The following is a 21,172-nucleotide window of genomic DNA, read 5'->3' as shown; positions in this document are numbered from 1 at the left end:
ACAATTCCCACTCCCATTCCCAAAATTCCCAATTTCCCCTCACAATTCCCACTCCCATTCCCAAAATTCCCAATTTCCCCCTCACAATTCCCACTCCCATTCCCAAAATTCCCATTTCCCCTCACGATTTCCACCCCCAATTCCCAGAATCCCCCATTTCCCCACCCCCAATTCCCAGAATCCCCCTCACAATTCCCTCCCGAATTTCCCGTTTTTCCCAGTTTTTCCCGGTTTTTCCCAGTTTTTTCCCGTTTTTTCCTGGTTTTTCCCAGTTTTTCCCAGTTTTTTCCCAGTTTTTTCCCACTTTTTTTTCCCACTTTTTCCCGTTTTTTTTTCCCAGTTCTTTTTTTTCCCGGTTTTTCCCGGTTTTTTTTCCCCGGTTCTTTTTTCCAATTTTTTTTTCCCATTTTTTTTTCCCGGTTTTTTCCCAGTTTTTTTCCAGTTTTTTTTTCCCGGTTTTTTCCCAGTTTTTTTTTCCCAGTTTTTTTTTTCCCAGTTTTTTTTTTTCTTTCCCAGTTTTTTTTTCCCAGTTTTTCCCCGTTTTTTTTTTTTTCCCAGTTTTTCCCGGTTTTTTTTCCCCCTTTTTTTTTTTTTTTCCCAGTTTTTTTTTTTCCCAGTTTTTTTTTTTTTTTTTCCCGTTTTTTTTTTCCCAGTTTTTTTTCCCAGTTTTTCCCAGTTTTTTTTTTTTTTCCCTGTTTTTTTTTTCCCCCATGTTTTTTTTTTTTTTTTTTTTTTTCCCAGTTTTTTTTCCCAGTTTTTCCCCAGTTTTTTCCCGGTTTTTTCCCATTTTTTTTTTTTTTCCCAGTTTTTCCCTTTCCCGTTTTTTCCAATTTTTCAGTTTTTCCCTTTTTTTCCCGTTTTTTTTTTTTTTTCCCAGTTTTTTTCCCGTTTTTTTTCAGGTTTTTTTTTTTTTTTTTTTTTTTTTTTTCCCATTTTTCCCAGTTTTTTTTTTTCCCGTTTTTTTTTCCCATTTTTTTTTTTTTTTTTTTTTTTTTTCCCAGTTTTTTTTTCCGGTTTTTTCCCAGTTTTTTTTTTTTTTCTATTTTTTTTTTTTCCCAGTTTTTTCCCGTTTTTCCCAGTTTTTTTTTTTTTCCCATTTTTCCCTTTTTTATTCCCGTTTTAGTTTTTTTTTTTTTTTTTCCCAGTTTTTTTTTTTTTTTTTTTGTTTTTTTTCCCAGTTTTTTCTTTTCCCTTTTTTTTTCCCAGTTTTTTTTTTTTTTTTTTTTTTTTTTTTTTTTTTTTTCAGTTTTCCCGTTTTTTTCTTTTTCCAGTTTTTCCCCGTTTTTTTTCCCAGTTTTTTTTTTTTTCCCGGTTTTTTCTTTTTTTTTTTTTTTTTCCCTTTTTCCCAGTTTTTTTTTTTTTTTTTTTTTTTCCCTTCTCATTTTTTCCCGTTTTTTTTTTTTTTCCCAGTTTTTTTTTTTTTTTTCCCGGTTTTTTTTTTCCCGTTTTTTTCCCAGTTTTTTTTCACCAGTTTTTCCCCGTTTTCCTTTTTTTTTTTTTTTCCTTTTTTTTTTTCCCGGTTTTTCCCAGTTTTTTCCCAGTTTTTCCCAGTTTTTCCCGTTTTTTCCCGTTTTTTCCCGTTTTTTCCCGGTTTTTCCCACCTTCTGGTCCCACTGGAAGTCGGCAGCGATGGTGAGCTCCCTCACGATTCCCACCCCCAATTCCCAGAATCCCCCTCACAATTCCTTCCCGAATTTCCCGTTTTTCCCAGTTTTTCCCGTTTTTTCCCAGTTTTTTTTTTTTTTTTCCCCGTTTTTTTTTTTTTTTTTCTTTTTTTTTTTTTTTTCCCGTTTTTTTTTTTTTTTTTTTCCCAGTTTTTCCCGTTTTTTTTTTTTTTTTCTTTTTTCCCGGTTTTTTTTTTTCCCAGTTTTTCCCCAGTTTTTTTTTTTTTTTCCCGTTTTTTTTTTTTTTTTTTCCCGTTTTTTTTTTCCCCGTTTTTTTCCCAGTTTTTTCCGTTTTTTCCCAGTTTTTTCCCATTTTTTCTTCCCATTTTTTCCCAGTTTTTTTTTTCCCAGTTTTTTTTCCCAGTTTTTTTTTCCCAGTTTTTTTTCCCAGTTTTTTCCCAGTTTTTTTTTTCCCAGTTTTTTTTCCCCTTTTTTTTTTTTTTTTTTTTTTTTTTTTCTTTTTTTTCCCGGTTTTTCCCACCTTCTCGTCCCACTGGAAGTCGGGAGCGATGGTGAGCTCCACCTTGAGCGTGGAGCGGGTGATGGGCTGCAGGTGAACCGACAGCTCCAGCTTCGGGAACAGGTGAACGTATTTATGGATGGTTTTCCCCATTTTCGGCATCCGGATCAGCTCCCCTGCCCGGCGGGAATAAAAAACGGGATCAGGGCGGAATTCCCGGGGAAAAAACGGGATCAGGGCGGAATTCCCGGGGAAAAAACGGGATCAGGGCGGAATTCCCGGGGAAAAAACAGGATCAGGGCGGAATTCCCGGGGAAAAAACGGGATCAGGGCGGAATTCCCAAAGAATGGGATTCTGACAGAGGGAATTCCTCAAAAAAAATGGGATTATGAGGGGGAGAATTCCCAGAAAAATGGGATTCTGAGTGGGAGAATTCCCAGAAAAATGGGAATCCGAGGGGGAATTCCCTAAAAAAAGGAGAATTCTGGCAGGGAATTCCCTAAAAAAATGGGATTATGAAGGGGAAAATTCCCAAAAAAATGGGATTATGAGAGGGAATTCCCTAAAAAAATGGGATTCTGAGGGGGAAAATCCCCAAAAAAATGGGATTATGAAGGGGAAGAATTCCTCAAGAAATCTGGGATTCTGAGTGGGAGAATTCCCAGAAAAAAATGAGATTATGAGGGGGAGAATTCCCAGAAAAAACGGGATGGGGTCAGGGCGGAATTCCCTAAAAAAATGGGATTATGAGGGGGAGAATTCCCTAAAAAAATGGGATTATGATGGGGAGAATTCCCTAAAAAATGGGATTTCAGCCCAAATTTGGGGGATTTTCCCGTGCCACAATTCCCAACCCCTCCCCATCCCAAATTTGTGGGATTTCATCCCTGATTTGTGGGATTTTAACCCAAATTTGTGGGATTTTAACCCAAATTTGTGGGATTTTAACCCAAATTTGTGGGATTTCATTTGGGATTTTGGGAATTCCACCCAAATCTGTGGGATTTCATCCCGGATTTGGGGGATTTCACCCAAATTTGGGGGATTTCATCCCGGATTTTGGGAATTCCACCCAAATCTGTGGGATTTCATCCTGGATTTGTGGGATTTCATCCCGGATTTGGGCGATTTCATCCCAGATTTTGGGAATTCCACACAAATTTGTGGGATTTCATCCCGGATTTGGGGGATTTCACCCAAATTTGGGGGATTTCAGCCCAGATTTTGGGAATTCCACCCAAATCTGTGGGATTTCATCCCGGATTTGTGGGATTTCAGCCCAGATTTTGGGAATTCCACCCAGATTTGTGGGATTTCTGCCCAGATTTGTGGGATTTCATCCCGGATTTGGGGGATTTCAACCCAGATTTGGGGGATTTCATCCCGGATTTTGGGAATTCCACCCAAATTTGTGGGATTTTAACCCAAATTTGTGGGATTTCACCCAAATTTGGGGGATTTCATCCCAGATTTGTGGGATTTTTGCCCAGATTTGTGGGATTTCACCCAAATTTGGGGGATTTCAGCCCAGATTTTGGGAATTCCACCCAAATTTGTGGGATTTCATCCCAGATTTGTGGGATTTCATCCCGGATTTTAGGAATTCCACATAAATCTGTGGGATTTCAGCCCAGATTTGTGGGATTTCATCCCAGATTTGTGGGATTTCATCCCAGATTTGTGGGATTTCATCCCGGATTTGTGGGATTTCTGCCCAGATTTGGGGGATTTCATCCCGGATTTTGGGAATTCCGCCCCGATTTGTGGGATTTCATCCCAAATTTTTGGGATTTTCCCCCCGTTCCAGCACCGATCTCGTTGTGGTTGAGGTCGTAGAGTCGCTCGAAGGGGAAATTCTTCTTCTCGATTTTCTTCACCACCTCCTCGGGCAGCTTCTTGAACTGGCGCAGGGGACACATGGACTGCCACCTGCGGGACATTCCAGAGGGCTCAGGGAATTCCGGGAATGCCGGGAATGCCGGGAATGCCGCGGGATTTGGGGGCTCACATGCGCTTGTCGATCATCTTGCAGAGGTTGAGGGTTTTGTCGGTGAGCTGGGCCCAGCCGCGGTTCAGGACGATCTCGAAGATCGCTCGCATCAAGCGCCCGGCCGACTGCGGGAACGGGGCGGGAATTCGGGAATAAGCACAGGCGATTCCCATTCCCGAATTCCCGCTCCTATGCCCAAATTTCCGTTGCTGAATTCCCATTCCCGAATTCCCGTTCTCAAATTCCCGTTCCCAAATCATTCCCGTTCCCAAATTCCCATTCCCAAATAATTCCTGTTCCCAAATAATTCCCGTTCCCAAATAATTCCCGTTCCCAAATAATTCCCATTCCCAAATAATTCCCGTTCCCAAATTCCCATTCCCAAATAATTCCCGTTCCCAAATTCCCGTTCTCAAATTCCCATTCCCAAATAATTCCCGTTCCCAAATTCCCATTCCCAAATAATTCCCGTTCCCAAATAATTCCCGTTCCAAATTCCCGTTCCCAAATAATTCCCATTCCCAAATAATTCCCGTTCCAAATTCTCATTCCCAAATTCCCATTCCCAAATAATTCCCATTCCCAAATTCCCGTTCCCAAATAATTCCTGTTCCCAAATAATTCCCGTTCTCAAATTCCCGTTCTCAAATTCCCGTTCCCAAATAATTCCCAAATAATCCCCATTCCCAAATTCCCGTTCCCAAATTCCCGTTCTCAAATTCCCGTTCTCAAATTCCCGTTCTCAAATTCCCATTCCCAAATAATTCCCGTTCCCAAATTCCCATTCCCAAATAATTCCTGTTCCCAAATAATTCCCGTTCCCAAATAATTCCCATTCCCAAATAATTCCCATTCCCAAATAATTCCCGTTCCCAAATTCCCGTTCTCAAATTCCCGTTCTCAAATTCCCATTCCCAAATAATTCCCGTTCCCAAATAATTCCCAAATAATCCCCATTCCCAAATTCCCAATCCCAAATTCTCAATCCCAAACTCCCATTCCCAAATAATTCCCATTCCCAAATAATTCCCATTCCCAAATTCAATTCCCATTCCCAAATAATTCCCAAATAATTCCCAATCCCAAATAATTCCCAAATAATTCCCAATCCCAAATCCCCATTCCCAAATTCCCAATCCCAAATAATTCCCAAATAATTCCCAGTCCCAATTTCCCATTCCCAAATTCCCATTCCCAAATAATTCCCAAATAATTCCCAATCCCAAACTCCCAATCCCAAACTCCCATTCCCAAATAATTCCCATTCCCAAATAATTCCCATTCCCAAATTCAATTCCCATTCCCAAATAATTCCCAAATAATTCCCAAATTTCAACTCCCGAATTCCCATTCCCAAATTCCCAATCCCAAATAATTCCCAGATTTCCATTCCCAAATTCCCATTCCCAAATAATTCCCATTCCCAAATTCCCATTCCCATTCCCAAATAATTCCCATTCCCAAATAATTCCCATTCCCAAATAATTCCCAAATAATCCCCATTCCCAAATCCCCATTCCCAAACTCCCAAACTCCCATTCCCAAATAATTCCCAAATAATTCCCGAATTTCAACTCCCGAATTCCCATTCCCAAATTCCCAATCCCAAATAATTCCCAGATTTCCATTCCCAAATTCCCATTCCCAAATAATTCCCATTCCCAAATTCCCATTCCCATTCCCAAATAATTCCCAAATAATTCCCGAATTTCAACTCCCGAATTCCCATTCCCAAATTCCCATCCCCATTCCCAAATAATTCCCATTCCCAAATTCCCAATCCCAAATAATTCCCAAATTCCCATTCCCAAATTCCCATTCCCAAATCATTCCCAATCCCAAATCCCCATTCCCAAATTCCCATTCCCAAATCATTCCCAAATAATTCCAATTCCCAAGTAATTCCCAAATAATTCCCAAATAATTCCCATTCCCAAATAATTCCCATTCCCAAATAATTCCCAAATAATTTCAATTCCCAAATTCCCATTCCCATTCCCAAATAATTCCCATCCCCAAATAATTCCCAAATAATTCCCAAATAATCCCCATTCCCAAATCCCCATTCCCAAACTCCCAAACTCCCATTCCCAAATCATTCCCAATCCCAATTTCCCATTCCCAAACTCCCATTCCCAAATAATTCCCAATCCCAATTTCCCAAACTCCCAAACTCCCATTCCCAAATAATTCCCAATCCCAATTTCCCATTCCCAAACTCCCATTCCCAAATAATTCCCAATCCCAATTTCCCAAACTCCCAAACTCCCATTCCCAAATAATTCCCAATCCCAATTTCCCAAACTCCCAAACTCCCATTCCCAAATAATTCCCAATCCCAATTTCCCAAACTCCCAAACTCCCATTCCCAAATCATTCCCAATCCCAAACTCCCATTCCCAAACTCCCATTCCCAAACTCCCATTCCCAAATAATTCCCAATCCCAAACTCCCATTCCCAAATAATTCCCAATCCCAAACTCCCATTCCCAAATAATTCCCAATCCCAATTTCCCAAACTCCCAAACTCCCATTCCCAAATCATTCCCAATCCCAATTTCCCATTCCCAAACTCCCATTCCCAAATCATTCCCAATCCCAATTTCCCATTCCCAAACTCCCATTCCCAAATAATTCCCAATCCCAATTTCCCATTCCCAAACTCCCATTCCCAAATCATTCCCAATCCCAATTTCCCAAACTCCCAAACTCCCATTCCCAAATAATTCCCAATCCCAATTTCCCAAACTCCCAAACTCCCATTCCCAAATAATTCCCAATCCCAATTTCCCATTCCCAAACTCCCATTCCCAAATAATTCCCAATCCCAATTTCCCAAACTCCCAAACTCCCATTCCCAAATAATTCCCAATCCCAATTTCCCATTCCCAAACTCCCATTCCCAAATAATTCCCAATCCCAATTTCCCAAACTCCCAAACTCCCATTCCCAAATCATTCCCAATCCCAATTTCCCAAACTCCCAAACTCCCATTCCCAAATCATTCCCAATCCCAATTTCCCATTCCCAAACTCCCATTCCCAAATCATTCCCAATCCCAATTTCCCAAACTCCCAAACTCCCATTCCCAAATAATTCCCAAACTCCCAAACTCCCATTCCCAAATCATTCCCAATCCCAATTTCCCAAACTCCCATTCCCAAATAATTCCCAATCCCAAACTCCCATTCCCAAATAATTCCCAATCCCAATTTCCCAAACTCCCAAACTCCCATTCCCAAATAATTCCCAATCCCAATTTCCCATTCCCAAACTCCCATTCCCAAATAATTCCCAATCCCAATTTCCCAAACTCCCAAACTCCCATTCCCAAATAATTCCCAATCCCAATTTCACATTCCCAAACTCCCATTCCCAAATCATTCCCAATCCCAATTTCCCATTCCCAAACTCCCATTCCCAAATCATTCCCAATCCCAATTTCCCATTCCCAGACTCCCATTCCCAAATCATTCCCATTCCCAAACTCCCATTCCCAAACTCCCATTCCCAAATCATTCCCAATCCCAATTTCCCATTCCCAAACTCCCATTCCCAAATAATTCCCAATCCCAAACTCCCATTCCCAAATAATTCCCAATCCCAATTTCCCAAACTCCCAAACTCCCATTCCCAAATCATTCCCAATCCCAATTTCCCATTCCCAAACTCCCATTCCCAAATAATTCCCAATCCCAATTTCCCAAACTCCCAAACTCCCATTCCCAAATCATTCCCAATCCCAATTTCCCATTCCCAAACTCCCATTCCCAAATCATTCCCAAATAATTCCCAATCCCAAACTCCCATTCCCAAACTCCCATTCCCAAATAATTCCCAATCCCAATTTCCCAAACTCCCAAACTCCCATTCCCAAATAATTCCCAATCCCAATTTCCCATTCCCAAACTCCCATTCCCAAATCATTCCCAATCCCAATTTCCCAAACTCCCAAACTCCCATTCCCAAATCATTCCCAACTTCTCAAATCCCGCCTTGGCGGGCGGCTCCCGCTGGGAATTCCCGCGGAATTCCCACGGAATTCCCAGGGAATTCCCACGGAATTCCGGGCTCACCTGGGTGACGTAGACCATGTCGGCCATGAGCGCGAATCCCTCCAGCTTCAGCTGCGAGATGAACGCCTGGAGCAGGACGTTGATCTGGGAATGGCCGTGGGAAATTCTCATGGAATGTCCTGGGAAAGCCGCCAAATTCCCAGGGAATTCTCCTTTCCCTGCCTCGGAATTCCCAGGGAATTCTCCTTTCCCTGCCTCGGAATTCCCAAAGAATTCTCCTTTCCCTGGCTCAGAATTCCCAAGGAATTCTCCTTTCCCTGCCTCGGAATTCCCAAGGAATTCTCCTTTTCCTGCCTTGGAATTCCCAAAGAATTCTCCTTTCCCTGCCTCGGAATTCCCAAAGAATTCTCCTTTCCCTGCCTCGGAATTCCCAAGGAATTCTCCTTTCCCCGGCTCAGAATTCCCAAGGAATTTCCCTTTCCCCAGCTCAGAATTCCCAAGGAATTCTCCTTTCCCCAGCTCGGAATTCCCAAGGAATTTCCCTTTCCCTGCCTCCAAACATCCCAGGAATTTTTCCGTCCCCCCCTTTTCCATCCTCCCCCATTCCCACGGATCTCTCCCCCCTTCCCATCCCCCATCCAGAACATTCCGGAGCGGGAAAAGAGAGCGGAATTCCCACCGGGAATTCCCAGCCGGAATTCCCACCTTGGCGCTGGGCTCCTCGATGCTCTCCTTCACCGGGATCGGAACGCGTTCCAGAAGTTTCTGCAGCTCCAGCTTCTCTTCCTGGAAAAAAAAAAACCCGGGATAATCCCTCTGGAATAACTCTGCAACACCCCCCCCCCAAAAAAATTCCAGGTTTTCCCGTATTTTTCCCAAAAATAAAATTTTCCCCAATTTTTTTGCCTGTCTGGGAAAGGGTCTGGGATCTCTCCAAGGAAAAATTCCCTCCCGGAATGCCGAGTCCGGGAATTCCAACTCCGGAGGGAACCAAAGCCGTTCCCGATATCCGCGAGGAAAAATGGGTTGGATTCGCATCCTGGAATTTTATGGATTCACACCCTGAAATTTCATGGATCCATGTCCGGAATTTACGGATCCATGTCAGGAATTTACGGATCCATGTCCGGAATTTACGGATCCATGTCCAGAATTTACGGATCCGTGTCCGGAATTTACGGATCCATGTCCGGAATTTACGGATCCATGTCCGAAATTTACGGATCCATGTCCGGAATTTACGGATCCATGTCCGGAATTTATGGATCCATGTCCGGAATTTACGGATCCATGTCCGGAATTTACGGATCCATGTCCGGAATTTATGGATCCATGTCCGGAATTTACGGATCCATGTCCGGAATTTACGGATCCATGTCAGGAATTTACGGATCCATGTCAGGAATTTATGGATCCATGTCCGGAATTTACGGATCCATGTCCGGAATTTACGGATCCATGTCCGGAATTTACGGATCCATGTCAGGAATTTATGGATCCATGTCCGGAATTTATGGATCCATGTCCGGAATTTACGGATCCATGTCCGGAATTTATGGATGCACACCCTGAAATTATGGATCCATGTCCTGAAATTTATGGATCCACGTCCTGAAATTTATGGATCCACATCCCGGAATTTGATTGGGAGTTGGCTGTTGCGTGGTGGTGTTGGCTGTCGGTGTCGGGTGTTGAGTGTTGGGTGTCGGGTGTTGGGTGCTGTTGGGTGTTCCTGGATGTTTCTGGGTGCTCCTGGATGTTTCTGCGTGTTTCTGGGTGTTGCTGGGTGCTGTTGGGTGTTCCTGGTTGTTGCTGGGTGTTTCTGGGTGTTGCTAGGTGTTGTTGGGTGATGGCTGGTGCTGGGTGCTGTTGGGTGTTGCTGGGTGCTGTTGGGTGATGGCTGTTGGGTGCTGTTGGGTGTTGCTGGGTGTTGCCGGGTGTTTCTGGGTGTTTCTGGGTGTTTCTGGGTGTTTCTGGGTGTTTCCAGGTGTTTCTGGGTGTTTCTGGGTGTTTCTGGGTGTTGCCGGGTGTTTCCGGGTGTTTCTGGGTGTTTCCGGGTGTTTCTGGGTGTTGCCGGGTGTTGCCGGGTGACGGCTGTCGCCGTACCTCGCGCACGGTGATGTTGCGGAATTCCGAGGACAGGGAGAAGACGCGGAACAGCTCGATCTCGCTCAGCGTGGGTTTCAGGAGTTGGTTGTACGTCTGCACCGTCTCGTTGGTGATGTAATAATGGCTGGCGATGCGGCCCAGCTCCGTCACCTGCCGGAACAGCCGGAAAACAGCGGGAACAGTCAGAATAAACCACGGGAACAGTCAGGATAAACCATGGGAACAGACGGGATAACAGCAGGGAACAGTCACAATAAACCACGGGAACAGCCGGGATAAACCACAGGAACAGTCGGGATAACAGTGGGAACAGCCAGAATCAACCACAAGAACAGTCAGAATAAACCATGGGAACAGCCAGGATAAACCATGGGAACAGCCGGGATAACAGCAGGAACAGTCAGAATAAACCATGGGAACAGTCAGGATAACAGCAGGGAACAGTCACAATAAACCACGGGAACAGCCGGGATAAACCACAGGAACAGTCAGAATAAACCATGGGAACAGTCGGGATAACAGCAGGAACAGTCACAATAAACCATGGGAATGGTCAGGATAACAGCCGGAACAGTCAGAATAAACCATGGGAACAGTCGGGATAAACCACAGGAACAGTCAGAATAAACCATGGGAACAGTCGGGATAACAGCAGGAACAGTCACAATAAACCATGGGAACAGTCGGGATAAACCACAGGAACAGTCAGAATAAACCATGGGAACAGTCGGGATAACAGCAGGAACAGTCCCAATAAACCATGGGAATGGTCAGGATAACAGCCGGAACAGTCAGAATAAACCATGGGAACAGTCGGGATAAACCACAGGAACAGTCAGAATAAACCGTGGGAAGAGTCAGGATAACAGCGGGAACAGTCACAATAAACCATGGGAACAGTCAGGATAAACCACAGGAACAGTCAGAATAAACCATGGGAATGGTCAGGATAACAGCGGGAACAGTCAGAATAAACCACGGGAACAGCCGGGATAAACCACAGGAACAGTCAGAATAAACCATGGGAACAGTCGGGATAAACCATGGGAACAGCCGGGATAACAGCAGGAACAGTCACAATAAACCATGGGAATGGTCAGGATAACAGCCGGAACAGTCACAATAAACCATGGGAACAGCCGGGATAAACCACAGGAACAGTCAGAATAAACCATGGGAACAGCCGGGATAACAGCAGGAACAGTCAGAATAAACCATGGGAACAGTCAGGATAACAGCCGGAACAGTCACAATAAACCATGGGAACAGCCGGGATAAACCACAGGAACAGTCACAATAAACCATGGGAACAGTCAGGATAACAGCGGGAACAGTCAGAATAAACCATGGGAACAGTCGGGATAACAGCGGGAACAGTCACAATAAACCACAGGAACAGTCAGAATAAACCATGGGAACAGCCGGGATAACAGCGGGAACAGTCACAATAAACCACAGGAACAGTCAGGATAAACCACAGGAACAGTCAGAAAAAACCATGGGAACGGTTGGGATAACAGCCGGAACAGTCAGGACAACAGCCGGAACCATCGGGAAAACAGCGGAACGGTTGGGATGAACCACAGGAATTCCCGGGATAAACCACAGGAATTCCCAATTTTTTTCCTCCATCCCACCTGGAAATTCCCAATTTTTTTCCTCCATCCCACCTAAAAATTCCCAATTTTTTTCCTCCATCCCACCCAAAAATTCCCAATTTTTTTCCTCCATCCCACCTGGAAATCCCCAAATTTTTTCCTCCATCCCACCTAAAAATTCCCAATTTTTTTCCTCCATCCCACCCAAAAATTCCCAATTTTCTCACCATCCCACCTAAAAATTCCCAATTTTTTTCCTCCATCCCACCCAAAAATTCCCAATTTTTTTCCTCCATCCCACCCAAAAATTCCCAATTTTTTTCCTCCATCCCACCCAAAAATTCCCAATTTTTTTCCTCCATCCCACCTAAAAATTCCCAATTTTCTCACCATCCCACCTAAAAATTCCCAATTTTTTTCCTCCATCCCACCTGGAAATTCCCAATTTTTTTCCTCCATCCCACACAAAAATTCCCAATTTTCTCACCATCCCACCTAAAAATTCCCAATTTTTTTCCTCCATCCCACCTAAAAATTCCCAATTTTTTTCCTCCATCCCACCTAAAAATTCCCAATTTTCTCACCATCCCACCTAAAAATTCCCAATTTTTTTCCTCCATCCCACCTAAAAATTCCCAATTTTTTTCCTCCATCCCACCTAAAAATTCCCAATTTTCTCACCATCCCACCTAAAAATTCCCAATTTTTTTCCTCCATCCCACCTAAAAATTCCCAATTTTTTTCCTCCATCCCACCTAAAAATTCCCAATTTTTTTCCTCCATCCCACCTAAAAATTCCCAATTTTTTTCCTCCATCCCACCTAAAAATTCCCAATTTTCTCACCATCCCAACTAAAAATTCCCAATTTTTTTCCTCCATCCCACCTAAAAATTCCCAATTTTTTTCCTCCATCCCACCTAAAAATTCCCAATTTTCTCACCATCCCACCTAAAAATTCCCAATTTTTTTCCTCCATCCCACCTAAAAATTCCCAATTTTTTTCCTCCATCCCACCTAAAAATTCCCAATTTTTTTCCTCCATCCCACCTGGAAATTCCCAATTTTTTTCCTCCATCCCACCTAAAAATTCCCAATTTTCTCACCATCCCACCTAAAAATTCCCAATTTTTTTCCTCCATCCCACCCAAAAATTCCCAATTTTTTTCCTCCATCCCACCTAAAAATTCCCAATTTTCTCACCATCCCACCTAAAAATTCCCAATTTTTTTCCTCCATCCCACCTAAAAAATTCCCAATTTTTTTCCACCATCCCACCCAAAAATTCCCAATTTTTTTCCTCCATCCCACCTAAAAATTCCCAATTTTTTTCCTCCATCCCAACTAAAAATTCCCAATTTTTTTCCTCCATCCCACCTGGAAATCCCCAAATTTTTTCCTCCATCCCACCTAAAAATTCCCAATTTTTTTCCTCCATCCCACCTAAAAATTCCCAATTTTCTCACCATCCCACCTAAAAATTCCCAATTTTTTTCCTCCATCCCACCTAAAAATTCCCAATTTTTTTCCTCCATCCCACCTAAAAATTCCCAATTTTCTCACCATCCCACCTAAAAATTCCCAATTTTTTTCCTCCATCCCACCCAGAAATTCCCAATTTTTTTCCTCCATCCCAACTAAAAATTCCCAATTTTTTTCCTCCATCCCACCTAAAAATTCCCAATTTTTTTCCACCATCCCACCCAAAAATTCCCAATTTTTTTCCTCCATCCCACCTGGAAATTCCCGGTTTTCTTGTCGTACTTCACCAGGTTGTTCTTATCGAGCATCAGCGCCGCGGTGTGGACGAGGTCGAGGCGTCGCTGCTCCAGGAGCGGATCCGATTTCAGATCCTCGTGGGAAATTCCGTAAAGCGTCGGAGAGCGGAGCATCCGGATGTACAGGTACGTGTATCCCAACCAATTCACCGCATCCTACGGAATTCCCGGATCCTGGGTTATCCCAGGGCTGTCCTGGAAGCTCCAGAGTGGAGCTGATCCCAATTAAATCCCGCGAAACGGAGCCAGAAAATTGGGAAATTTCATTTTCCTGGCGCCAAATTTCCCTGAGTTTTTCCTCATTCCAAATTTGCCAGGAAAGCTGATTTTCCTGATTTCCAGTTTCCCTGGAAAACTGCTTTTCCTCACCCCAAATTCCCAGAAAAGCTGGTTTTCCTTGCCTCTAATTTCCCAGGAAATCAGCTTTTCCTGGTTCCTAATTTTCCAGGAAATCTGTTTTTCCTTGCCCTACATTTCCCAGGAAATCCGCTTTTCCCAATGGAATTCCCAGGAAATCTGTTTTTCCCAACGGAATTCCCAAGGAAATCTGTTTTCCTGTACGGAATTCCCAAGGAAATCTGTTTTCCTGTATGGAATTCCCAAGGAAATCTGTACAGAATTCCCAAGGAAATCTGTTTTTCCGTATGGAATTCCCAAGGAAATCTGTTTTCCTGAATGGAATTCCCAAGGAAATCTGTTTTTCCTGTATGGAATTCCCAAGGAAATCTGTTTTCCTGAATGGAATTCCCAAGGAAATCTGTTTTTCCTGTATGGAATTCCCAAGGAAATCTGTTTTCCTGTATGGAATTCCCAAGGAAATCTGCTTTTCCTGTACAGAATTCCCAAGGAAATCTGTTTTCCCGTACGGAATTCCCAAGGAAATCTGTTTTCCTGTACGGAATTCCCAAGGAAATCTGTTTTCCTGTACAGAATTCCCAAGGAAATCTGTTTTTCCTGTACGGAATTCCCAAGGAAATCTGTTTTCCTGTATGGAATTCCCAAGGAAATCTGTACAGAATTCCCAAGGAAATCTGTTTTCCCGTATGGAATTCCCAAGGAAATCTGTTTTTCCCAACGGAATTCCCAAGGAAATCTGTTTTCCTGTACAGAATTCCCAAGGAAATCTGTTTTCCTGTATGGAATTCCCAAGGAAATCTGTTTTCCTGTACAGAATTCCCAAGGAAATCTGTTTTCCGGTACGGAATTCCCAAGGAAATCTGTTTTTCCGTATGGAATTCCCAAGGAAATCTGTTTTCCCGTACAGAATTCCCAAGGAAATCTGTTTTCCTGTACAGAATTCCCAAGGAAATCTGTTTTCCTGTATGGAATTCCCAAGGAAATCTGTTTTCCTGTACGGAATTCCCAAGGAAATCTGTTTTCCTGTATGGAATTCCCAAGGAAATCTGTTTTCCTGTATGGAATTCCCAAGGAAATCTGTTTTCCTGTATGGAATTCCCAAGGAAATCTGTTTTTCCGTATGGAATTCCCAAGGAAATCTGTTTTCCTGTACAGAATTCCCAAGGAAATCTGTTTTCCCGTATGGAATTCCCAAGGAAATCTGTTTTTCCCAACGGAATTCCCAAGGAAATCTGTTTTTCCTGTACAGAATTCCCAAGGAAATCTGTTTTTCCGTATGGAATTCCCAAGGAAATCTGTTTTCCTGTATGGAATTCCCAAGGAAATCTGTACAGAATTCCCAAGGAAATCTGTTTTCCCGTACAGAATTCCCAAGGAAATCTGTTTTCCCGTACAGAATTCCCAAGGAAATCTGTTTTCCTGTACGGAATTCCCAAGGAAATCTGTTTTCCCGTACGGAATTCCCAAGGAAATCTGTTTTTCCTGTGCAGAATTCCCAAGGAAATCTGTTTTCCTGTACGGAATTCCCAAGGAAATCTGTTTTTCCTGTGCAGAATTCCCAAGGAAATCTGTTTTTCTGTACGGAATTCCCAAGGAAATCTGTTTTCCTGTACGGAATTCCCAAGGAAATCTGTTTTCCTGTATGGAATTCCCAAGGAAATCTGTTTTCCTGTATGGAATTCCCAAGGAAATCTGTTTTCCTGTACAGAATTCCCAAGGAAATCTGTTTTCCTGTACAGAATTCCCAAGGAAATCTGTTTTTCCCAACGGAATTCCCAAGGAAATCTGTTTTTCCTGTACGGAATTCACAAGGAAATCTGTTTTCCTGTACGGAATTCCCAAGGAAATCTGTTTTCCTGTACGGAATTCCCAAGGAAATCTGTTTTTCCCAACGGAATTCACAAGGAAATCTGTTTTCCTGTGCAGAATTCCCAAGGAAATCTGTTTTCCTGTATGGAATTCCCAAGGAAATCTGTTTTCCTGTATGGAATTCCCAAGGAAATCTGTTTTTCCTGTACGGAATTCCCAAGGAAATCTGTTTTCCTGTACGGAATTCCCAAGGAAATCTGTTTTCCCGTACGGAATTCCCAAGGAAATCTGTTTTCCTGTACGGAATTCCCAAGGAAATCTGTTTTCCTGTACGGAATTCCCAAGGAAATCTGTTTTCCTGTATGGAATTCCCAAGGAAATCTGTTTTTCCTGTACGGAATTCCCAAGGAAATCTGTTTTCCTGTACGGAATTCCCAAGGAAATCTGTTTTTCCTGTATGGAATTCCCAAGGAAATCTGTTTTTCCCAATGGAATTCCCAAGGAAATCTGTTTTTCCTGTATGGAATTCCCAAGGAAATCTGTTTTTCCCAATGGAATTCCCAAGGAAATCTGTTTTCCTGTACAGAATTCCCAAGGAAATCTGTTTTTCCCAATGGAATTCCCAAGGAAATCTGTTTTCCTGTACGGAATTCCCAAGGAAATCTGTTTTCCTGTACGGAATTCCCAAGGAAATCTGCTTTTCCTGGCTCCCAATTCCCTTCCCTCACCTCCCCCCACATCTCCGGGAAAACATTCCGGAATCAACCGTAAACCACCCCCAACCTTTTCCCTGTTTTTCCACTCCCAACAACACCCTAAAAAAACCCCAAAACCCCCTAAAAATCCCCAAAACCCCCTAAAAAACCCCAAAACACCCCAAAACACCCCAACAATAGCCTAAAAAACCCCAACAACACCCTAAAAAAAACTCCAAACACCCTAAAAACACCAACAACACCCTAAAAAACCCCAAAACACCCTAAAAAACCCCAAAACACCCTAAAAACCCCAACAACACCCTAAAAAACAGCAACAACACCCTAAAAAACCCCAACACCCTAAAAACCCCAACAGCACCCTAAAAAACCCCAACAACACCCTAAAAAACACCAAAACACCGTAAAAAACACCCTAAAAAATCCGAACACCCTAAAAAACCCCAAAACAACCTAAAACACCTCAACAACAACCTAAAAAACACCAAAACACCCAAAAAAACCCCCCAAAACACCCTAAAAAACCGCAAAACACCCTAAAAACCCCCGAAACACCCTAAAAACCCCAGCCACACCCTAAAAAAACCCAAAACACCCTAAAAAACCCCAGCAACACCCTAAAAAACACCAACAACACCCTAAAAAACCCCAAAACATCCTAAAAATCCCCAACAACACCCTAAAAAACCCCAACAACACCCTAAAAAACCCCAAAACACCCTAAAAAACCCCAACGACACCCTAAAAACCCCAACAACACCCTAAAAAACCCCGAAACACCCTAAAAAACCCCAACAACACCCTAAAAACCCCCAACAACACCCTAAAAACCTCCAAAACACCCTAAAAAACACCAACAACACCCTAAAAAACCTCCAAAACACCCTAAAAAACACCAACAACACCCTAAAAAAACCTCCAAAACACCCTAAAAAACCCCAACAACATCCTAAAAACCCCCAAAACACCCTAAAAACCCCAACAACACCCTAAAAATCCCAACAACACTCTAAAAAACCCCAACACCCTAAAAACCCCAACACCCTAAAAACCCCAACAACATCCTAAAAACCTCCAAAACACCCTAAAAACCTCCAAAACACCCTAAAAACCCCAACAACACCCTAAAAAACACCAACAACACCCTAAAAAAACCCAACAACACCCTAAAAAAAACTCCAAAACACCCTAAAAAAAACCAACAACACCCTAAAAAACCCCAACAACACCCTAAAAAACCCCCCAAAACACCCTAAAAAACCCCAAAACACCCTAAAAAACCCCAAATCCCCGCCCGGAGACGGAACCACGGCCACAAATCCCACGGAAAAAGCGGGAATTCCGACGGACCTTGGCGTTCTGGACGTTTCCGAGCACGGCCTCGGCGTTGAGCATGTCCGGGAGCTTGGCCACCATCTGGCTCTCGATGGGGAGCTGCTGGTTGAGCAGGGACAGGTAATACTGGAGCTCTCCGTGGGAAGTGATGAGAATTCCTTCTCCTTTGGTGTCGTACTGCGGCCTCCCGGCACGGCCCAGCATCTGCAAGCGGGAAAAATCCGGAATTCCGGGGATCTTCAGGGATTGGCGCAGGAGGAATTATCTCAGGGGGGTTTGGGAATGGAATTCTGGAGGAATTATCTCAGGAGGGTTTGGGAATGGAATTCTGGAGGAATTATCTCAGGAGGGTTTGGGAATGGAATTCTGGAGGAATTATCTCAGGGGGGTTTGGGTATGGAATTCTTGATGGATTATCTGGGATGGGTTTGGGCATGGAATTGTCTGAGATGGATCTGGGCATGGAATTCTGGAGGAATTATCTCAGGGGGGTTTGGGAATGGAATTCTGGAGGAATTATCTCAGGGGGGTTTGGGAATGGAATTGTCAGAGATGGATCTGGGCATGGAATTCTGGAGGAATTATCTCAGGGGGGTTTGGGAATGGAATTCTGGAGGAATTATCTCAGGGGGGTTTGGGAATGGAATTGTCTGAGATGGATCTGGGCATGGAATTCTGGAGGAATTATCTCAGGAGGGTTTGGGAATGGAATTCTGGAGGAATTATCTCAGGGGGGTTTGGGAATGGAATTCTGGAGGAATTATCTCAGGAGGGTTTGGGAATGGAATTGTCTGAGATGGATCTGGGCATGGAATTCTGGAGGAATTATCTCAGGAAGGTTTAGGTTTGGAATTCTGGAGGAATTATCTCAGGGGGGTTTGGGAATGGAATTCCTGAGGGATGATCCAGGATGGTCCCACCTGGAGGATGTCGAGCGCTCCCAGCTCGGTCCAGCGTCCCTTTTCCGGGCTGTACACCTGCGTGCCTTTGATGATCACCGTGTGCGCCGGCAGGTTCACGCCCCACGCCAGCGTGGCCGTGGACACCAGGACCTGCAGGAAAAGCGGGATCAGATCCAGCAGGAACTCCAAATCCATCCAAAACTGGGATCAGATCCAGCAGGAGCTCCAAATTCATCCAAAAACCTCCAAATCCATCCAAAAACTGGGATCAGATCCAGCAGGAACCTCCAAATTCATCCAAAAACCTCCAAATTCATCCCAAAACCTCCAAATTCATCCAAAAACTGGGATCAGATCCAGCAGGAACCTCCAAATTCATCCAAAAACCTCCAAATTCATCCAAAACTGGGATCAGATCCAGCAGGAACTCCAAATTCATCCCAAAAACCTCCAAATCCATCCAAAACTGGGATCAGATCCAGCAGGAACTCCAAATTCATCCAAAAACCTCCAAATTCATCCAAAACTGGGATCAGATCCAGCAGGAACTCCAAATTCATCCCAAAAACCTCCAAATTCATCCCAAAACCTCCAAATTCATCCCAAAACTGGGATCAGATCCAGCAGGAACCTCCAAATTCATCCAAAAACCTTCAAATTCATCCAAAAACCTCCAAATTCATCTAAAAACCTCCAAATTCATCCAAAAACTGGGATCAGATCCAGCAGGAGCTCCAAATCCATCCAAAACTGGGATCAGATCCAGCAGGAACCTCCAAATTCATCCCAAAAACCTCCAAATTCATCCAAAAACCTCCAAATCCATCCAAAAACTGGGATCAGATCCAGCAGGAACCTCCAAATCCACCCAGGAACCTCCAAATCCATCCAAAAACTGGGATCAGATCCAGCAGGAACCTCCAAATCCACCCAGGAACCGAAATTCCCAAAAAAATCTGATTTTCCTCATCCCAAATTCCAAAAAAAATCCGATTTTCCTGGTCCTCAATTCCCAAAAAATTCTGATTTTCTTCATTCCAAATTCCCCAAAAAATCCGATTTTCTTCATTCCAAAATTCCCCAAAAAATCTGATTTTCCTCATCCCAAATTCCAAAAAAAATCTGATTTTCCTGGTGTTAAATTCCCAAAAAAATCCGATTTTCCTCATTCCAAATTCCCAAAAAAATCTGATTTCCTGATACAAAATTCCCAAAAAAATCTGATTTTCCTGATACAAAATTCCCAAAAAAATCTGCTTTTCCTGGTGTTAAATTCCAAAAAAAATCCGATTTTCCTGATACAAAATTCCCAAAAAAATCTGATTTTCTTCATTCCAAATTCCCAAAAAAATCTGATTTTCCTGGTGTTAAATTCCCAAAAAAATCTGATTTTCCTGGTCCTCAATTCCCAAAAAAATCTGATTTTCCTCATTCCAAATTCCCAAAACAATCTGCTTTTCCTGGTGCCAAATTCCCAAAAAAATCTGATTTTCCTGGTCCTCAATTCCCAAAAAAATCTGATTTTCCTGGTGTTAAATTCCCAAAAAAATCCGATTTTCCTGATACAAAATTCCCAAAAAAAATCTGATTTTCTTCATTCCAAATTCCCAAAAAAATCCGATTTTCCTGATACAAAATTCCCCAAAAAAAATCTGATTTTCCCAAATTCCCTTTTCCCGCTTTTCCCTTCCCACGCCCCCTCAAATATCCCCAAAAAAATTCCCCTTTTTTCTCCACATCCCTCTGGAAAAATCCCGTTTTTTCCCCCACATCGGAGCCCCATTCCAATGAAATCCCATGGAATTTTTAATCCCATGGAATTTTTAATCCCATGGAATTTTTAATCCCATGGAATTTTTAATCCCGGAATTCCGATCCCACCTGGATGTGTTTATCCGCGAAAAGATCTTCCACCAGCGTGCGGTCGACGCGCGTCATTCCGGCGTGGTGGATGGCGAATCCGTAGGGAAGCAAATCCTTCAGCTCCAGGTTCTGCGGGAAAAACCCATCCCAAATAATTCCCGGAAAAACGGGAAAAGCGGGAAAATCCGAAGGGGAAGTTTGGGATGGGAAGAGAGGGCTGGAAAAGACGGAACAGGAATCCGGGAGCGGCGGATCTGGAGCGAATTTCCTTGGGAATTTGGGATCCGACGGATTTTTGCTCAAGGGATTTTCCCGAATTTTCCCAAATTTTCCCAAATTTTCCTGATTTTCCCAAATTTTCCTGAATAATTCCATCTTTTCCCTGGATAAAGAAATCATTTTCCCAATTTTTCCCAAAATTTTTCCCAATTTTAGCCCAAATTTCCCCAATTTTTTTCCCCAATTTTTCTCAGATTTTCCCCAAATTTTTTCCCGATTTTCCCAAATTTTCCCATCTTTTCCCTGGATAAAGAAATAATTTCCCAATTTTTTCCCAGATTTTTCCCAAATTTTCCC

General features: G+C 43.1%; 1 protein-coding gene across 1 annotated transcript in view; it reads right to left on the bottom strand.

Annotated features, from left to right (window-relative positions):
• The window catches only part of SNRNP200 (small nuclear ribonucleoprotein U5 subunit 200), a gene marked incomplete at its 3' end in the record, with an annotated part of 104,579 nt that overhangs the window by 32,137 nt on the left and 51,270 nt on the right, over positions 1 to 21,172 (bottom strand). Inside the window, exons 19-28 of the mRNA XM_088068208.1 lie at positions 20,615 to 20,725; positions 18,752 to 18,883; positions 17,847 to 18,035; positions 13,573 to 13,770; positions 10,238 to 10,390; positions 8,837 to 8,917; positions 8,192 to 8,275; positions 4,134 to 4,240; positions 3,936 to 4,054; positions 2,146 to 2,300 (exon numbers count right to left, since the gene is read on the bottom strand). Coding sequence (XP_087924334.1) covers positions 2,146 to 2,300; positions 3,936 to 4,054; positions 4,134 to 4,240; positions 8,192 to 8,275; positions 8,837 to 8,917; positions 10,238 to 10,390; positions 13,573 to 13,770; positions 17,847 to 18,035; positions 18,752 to 18,883; positions 20,615 to 20,725 — 1,329 coding nt within the window. The remainder of the gene's footprint in view (positions 1 to 2,145; positions 2,301 to 3,935; positions 4,055 to 4,133; positions 4,241 to 8,191; positions 8,276 to 8,836; positions 8,918 to 10,237; positions 10,391 to 13,572; positions 13,771 to 17,846; positions 18,036 to 18,751; positions 18,884 to 20,614; positions 20,726 to 21,172) is intronic.

This window comes from Pseudopodoces humilis, chromosome 30 (assembly GCF_049639895.1).
Source record: "Pseudopodoces humilis isolate 2021_Gansu_Grassland_sample_001 chromosome 30, ASM4963989v1, whole genome shotgun sequence".
Lineage (NCBI taxonomy): Eukaryota > Metazoa > Chordata > Aves > Passeriformes > Paridae > Pseudopodoces > Pseudopodoces humilis.
Note: the sequence above shows the minus strand (reverse complement) of the source record. Positions and strands in the feature narration are given on the sequence as shown.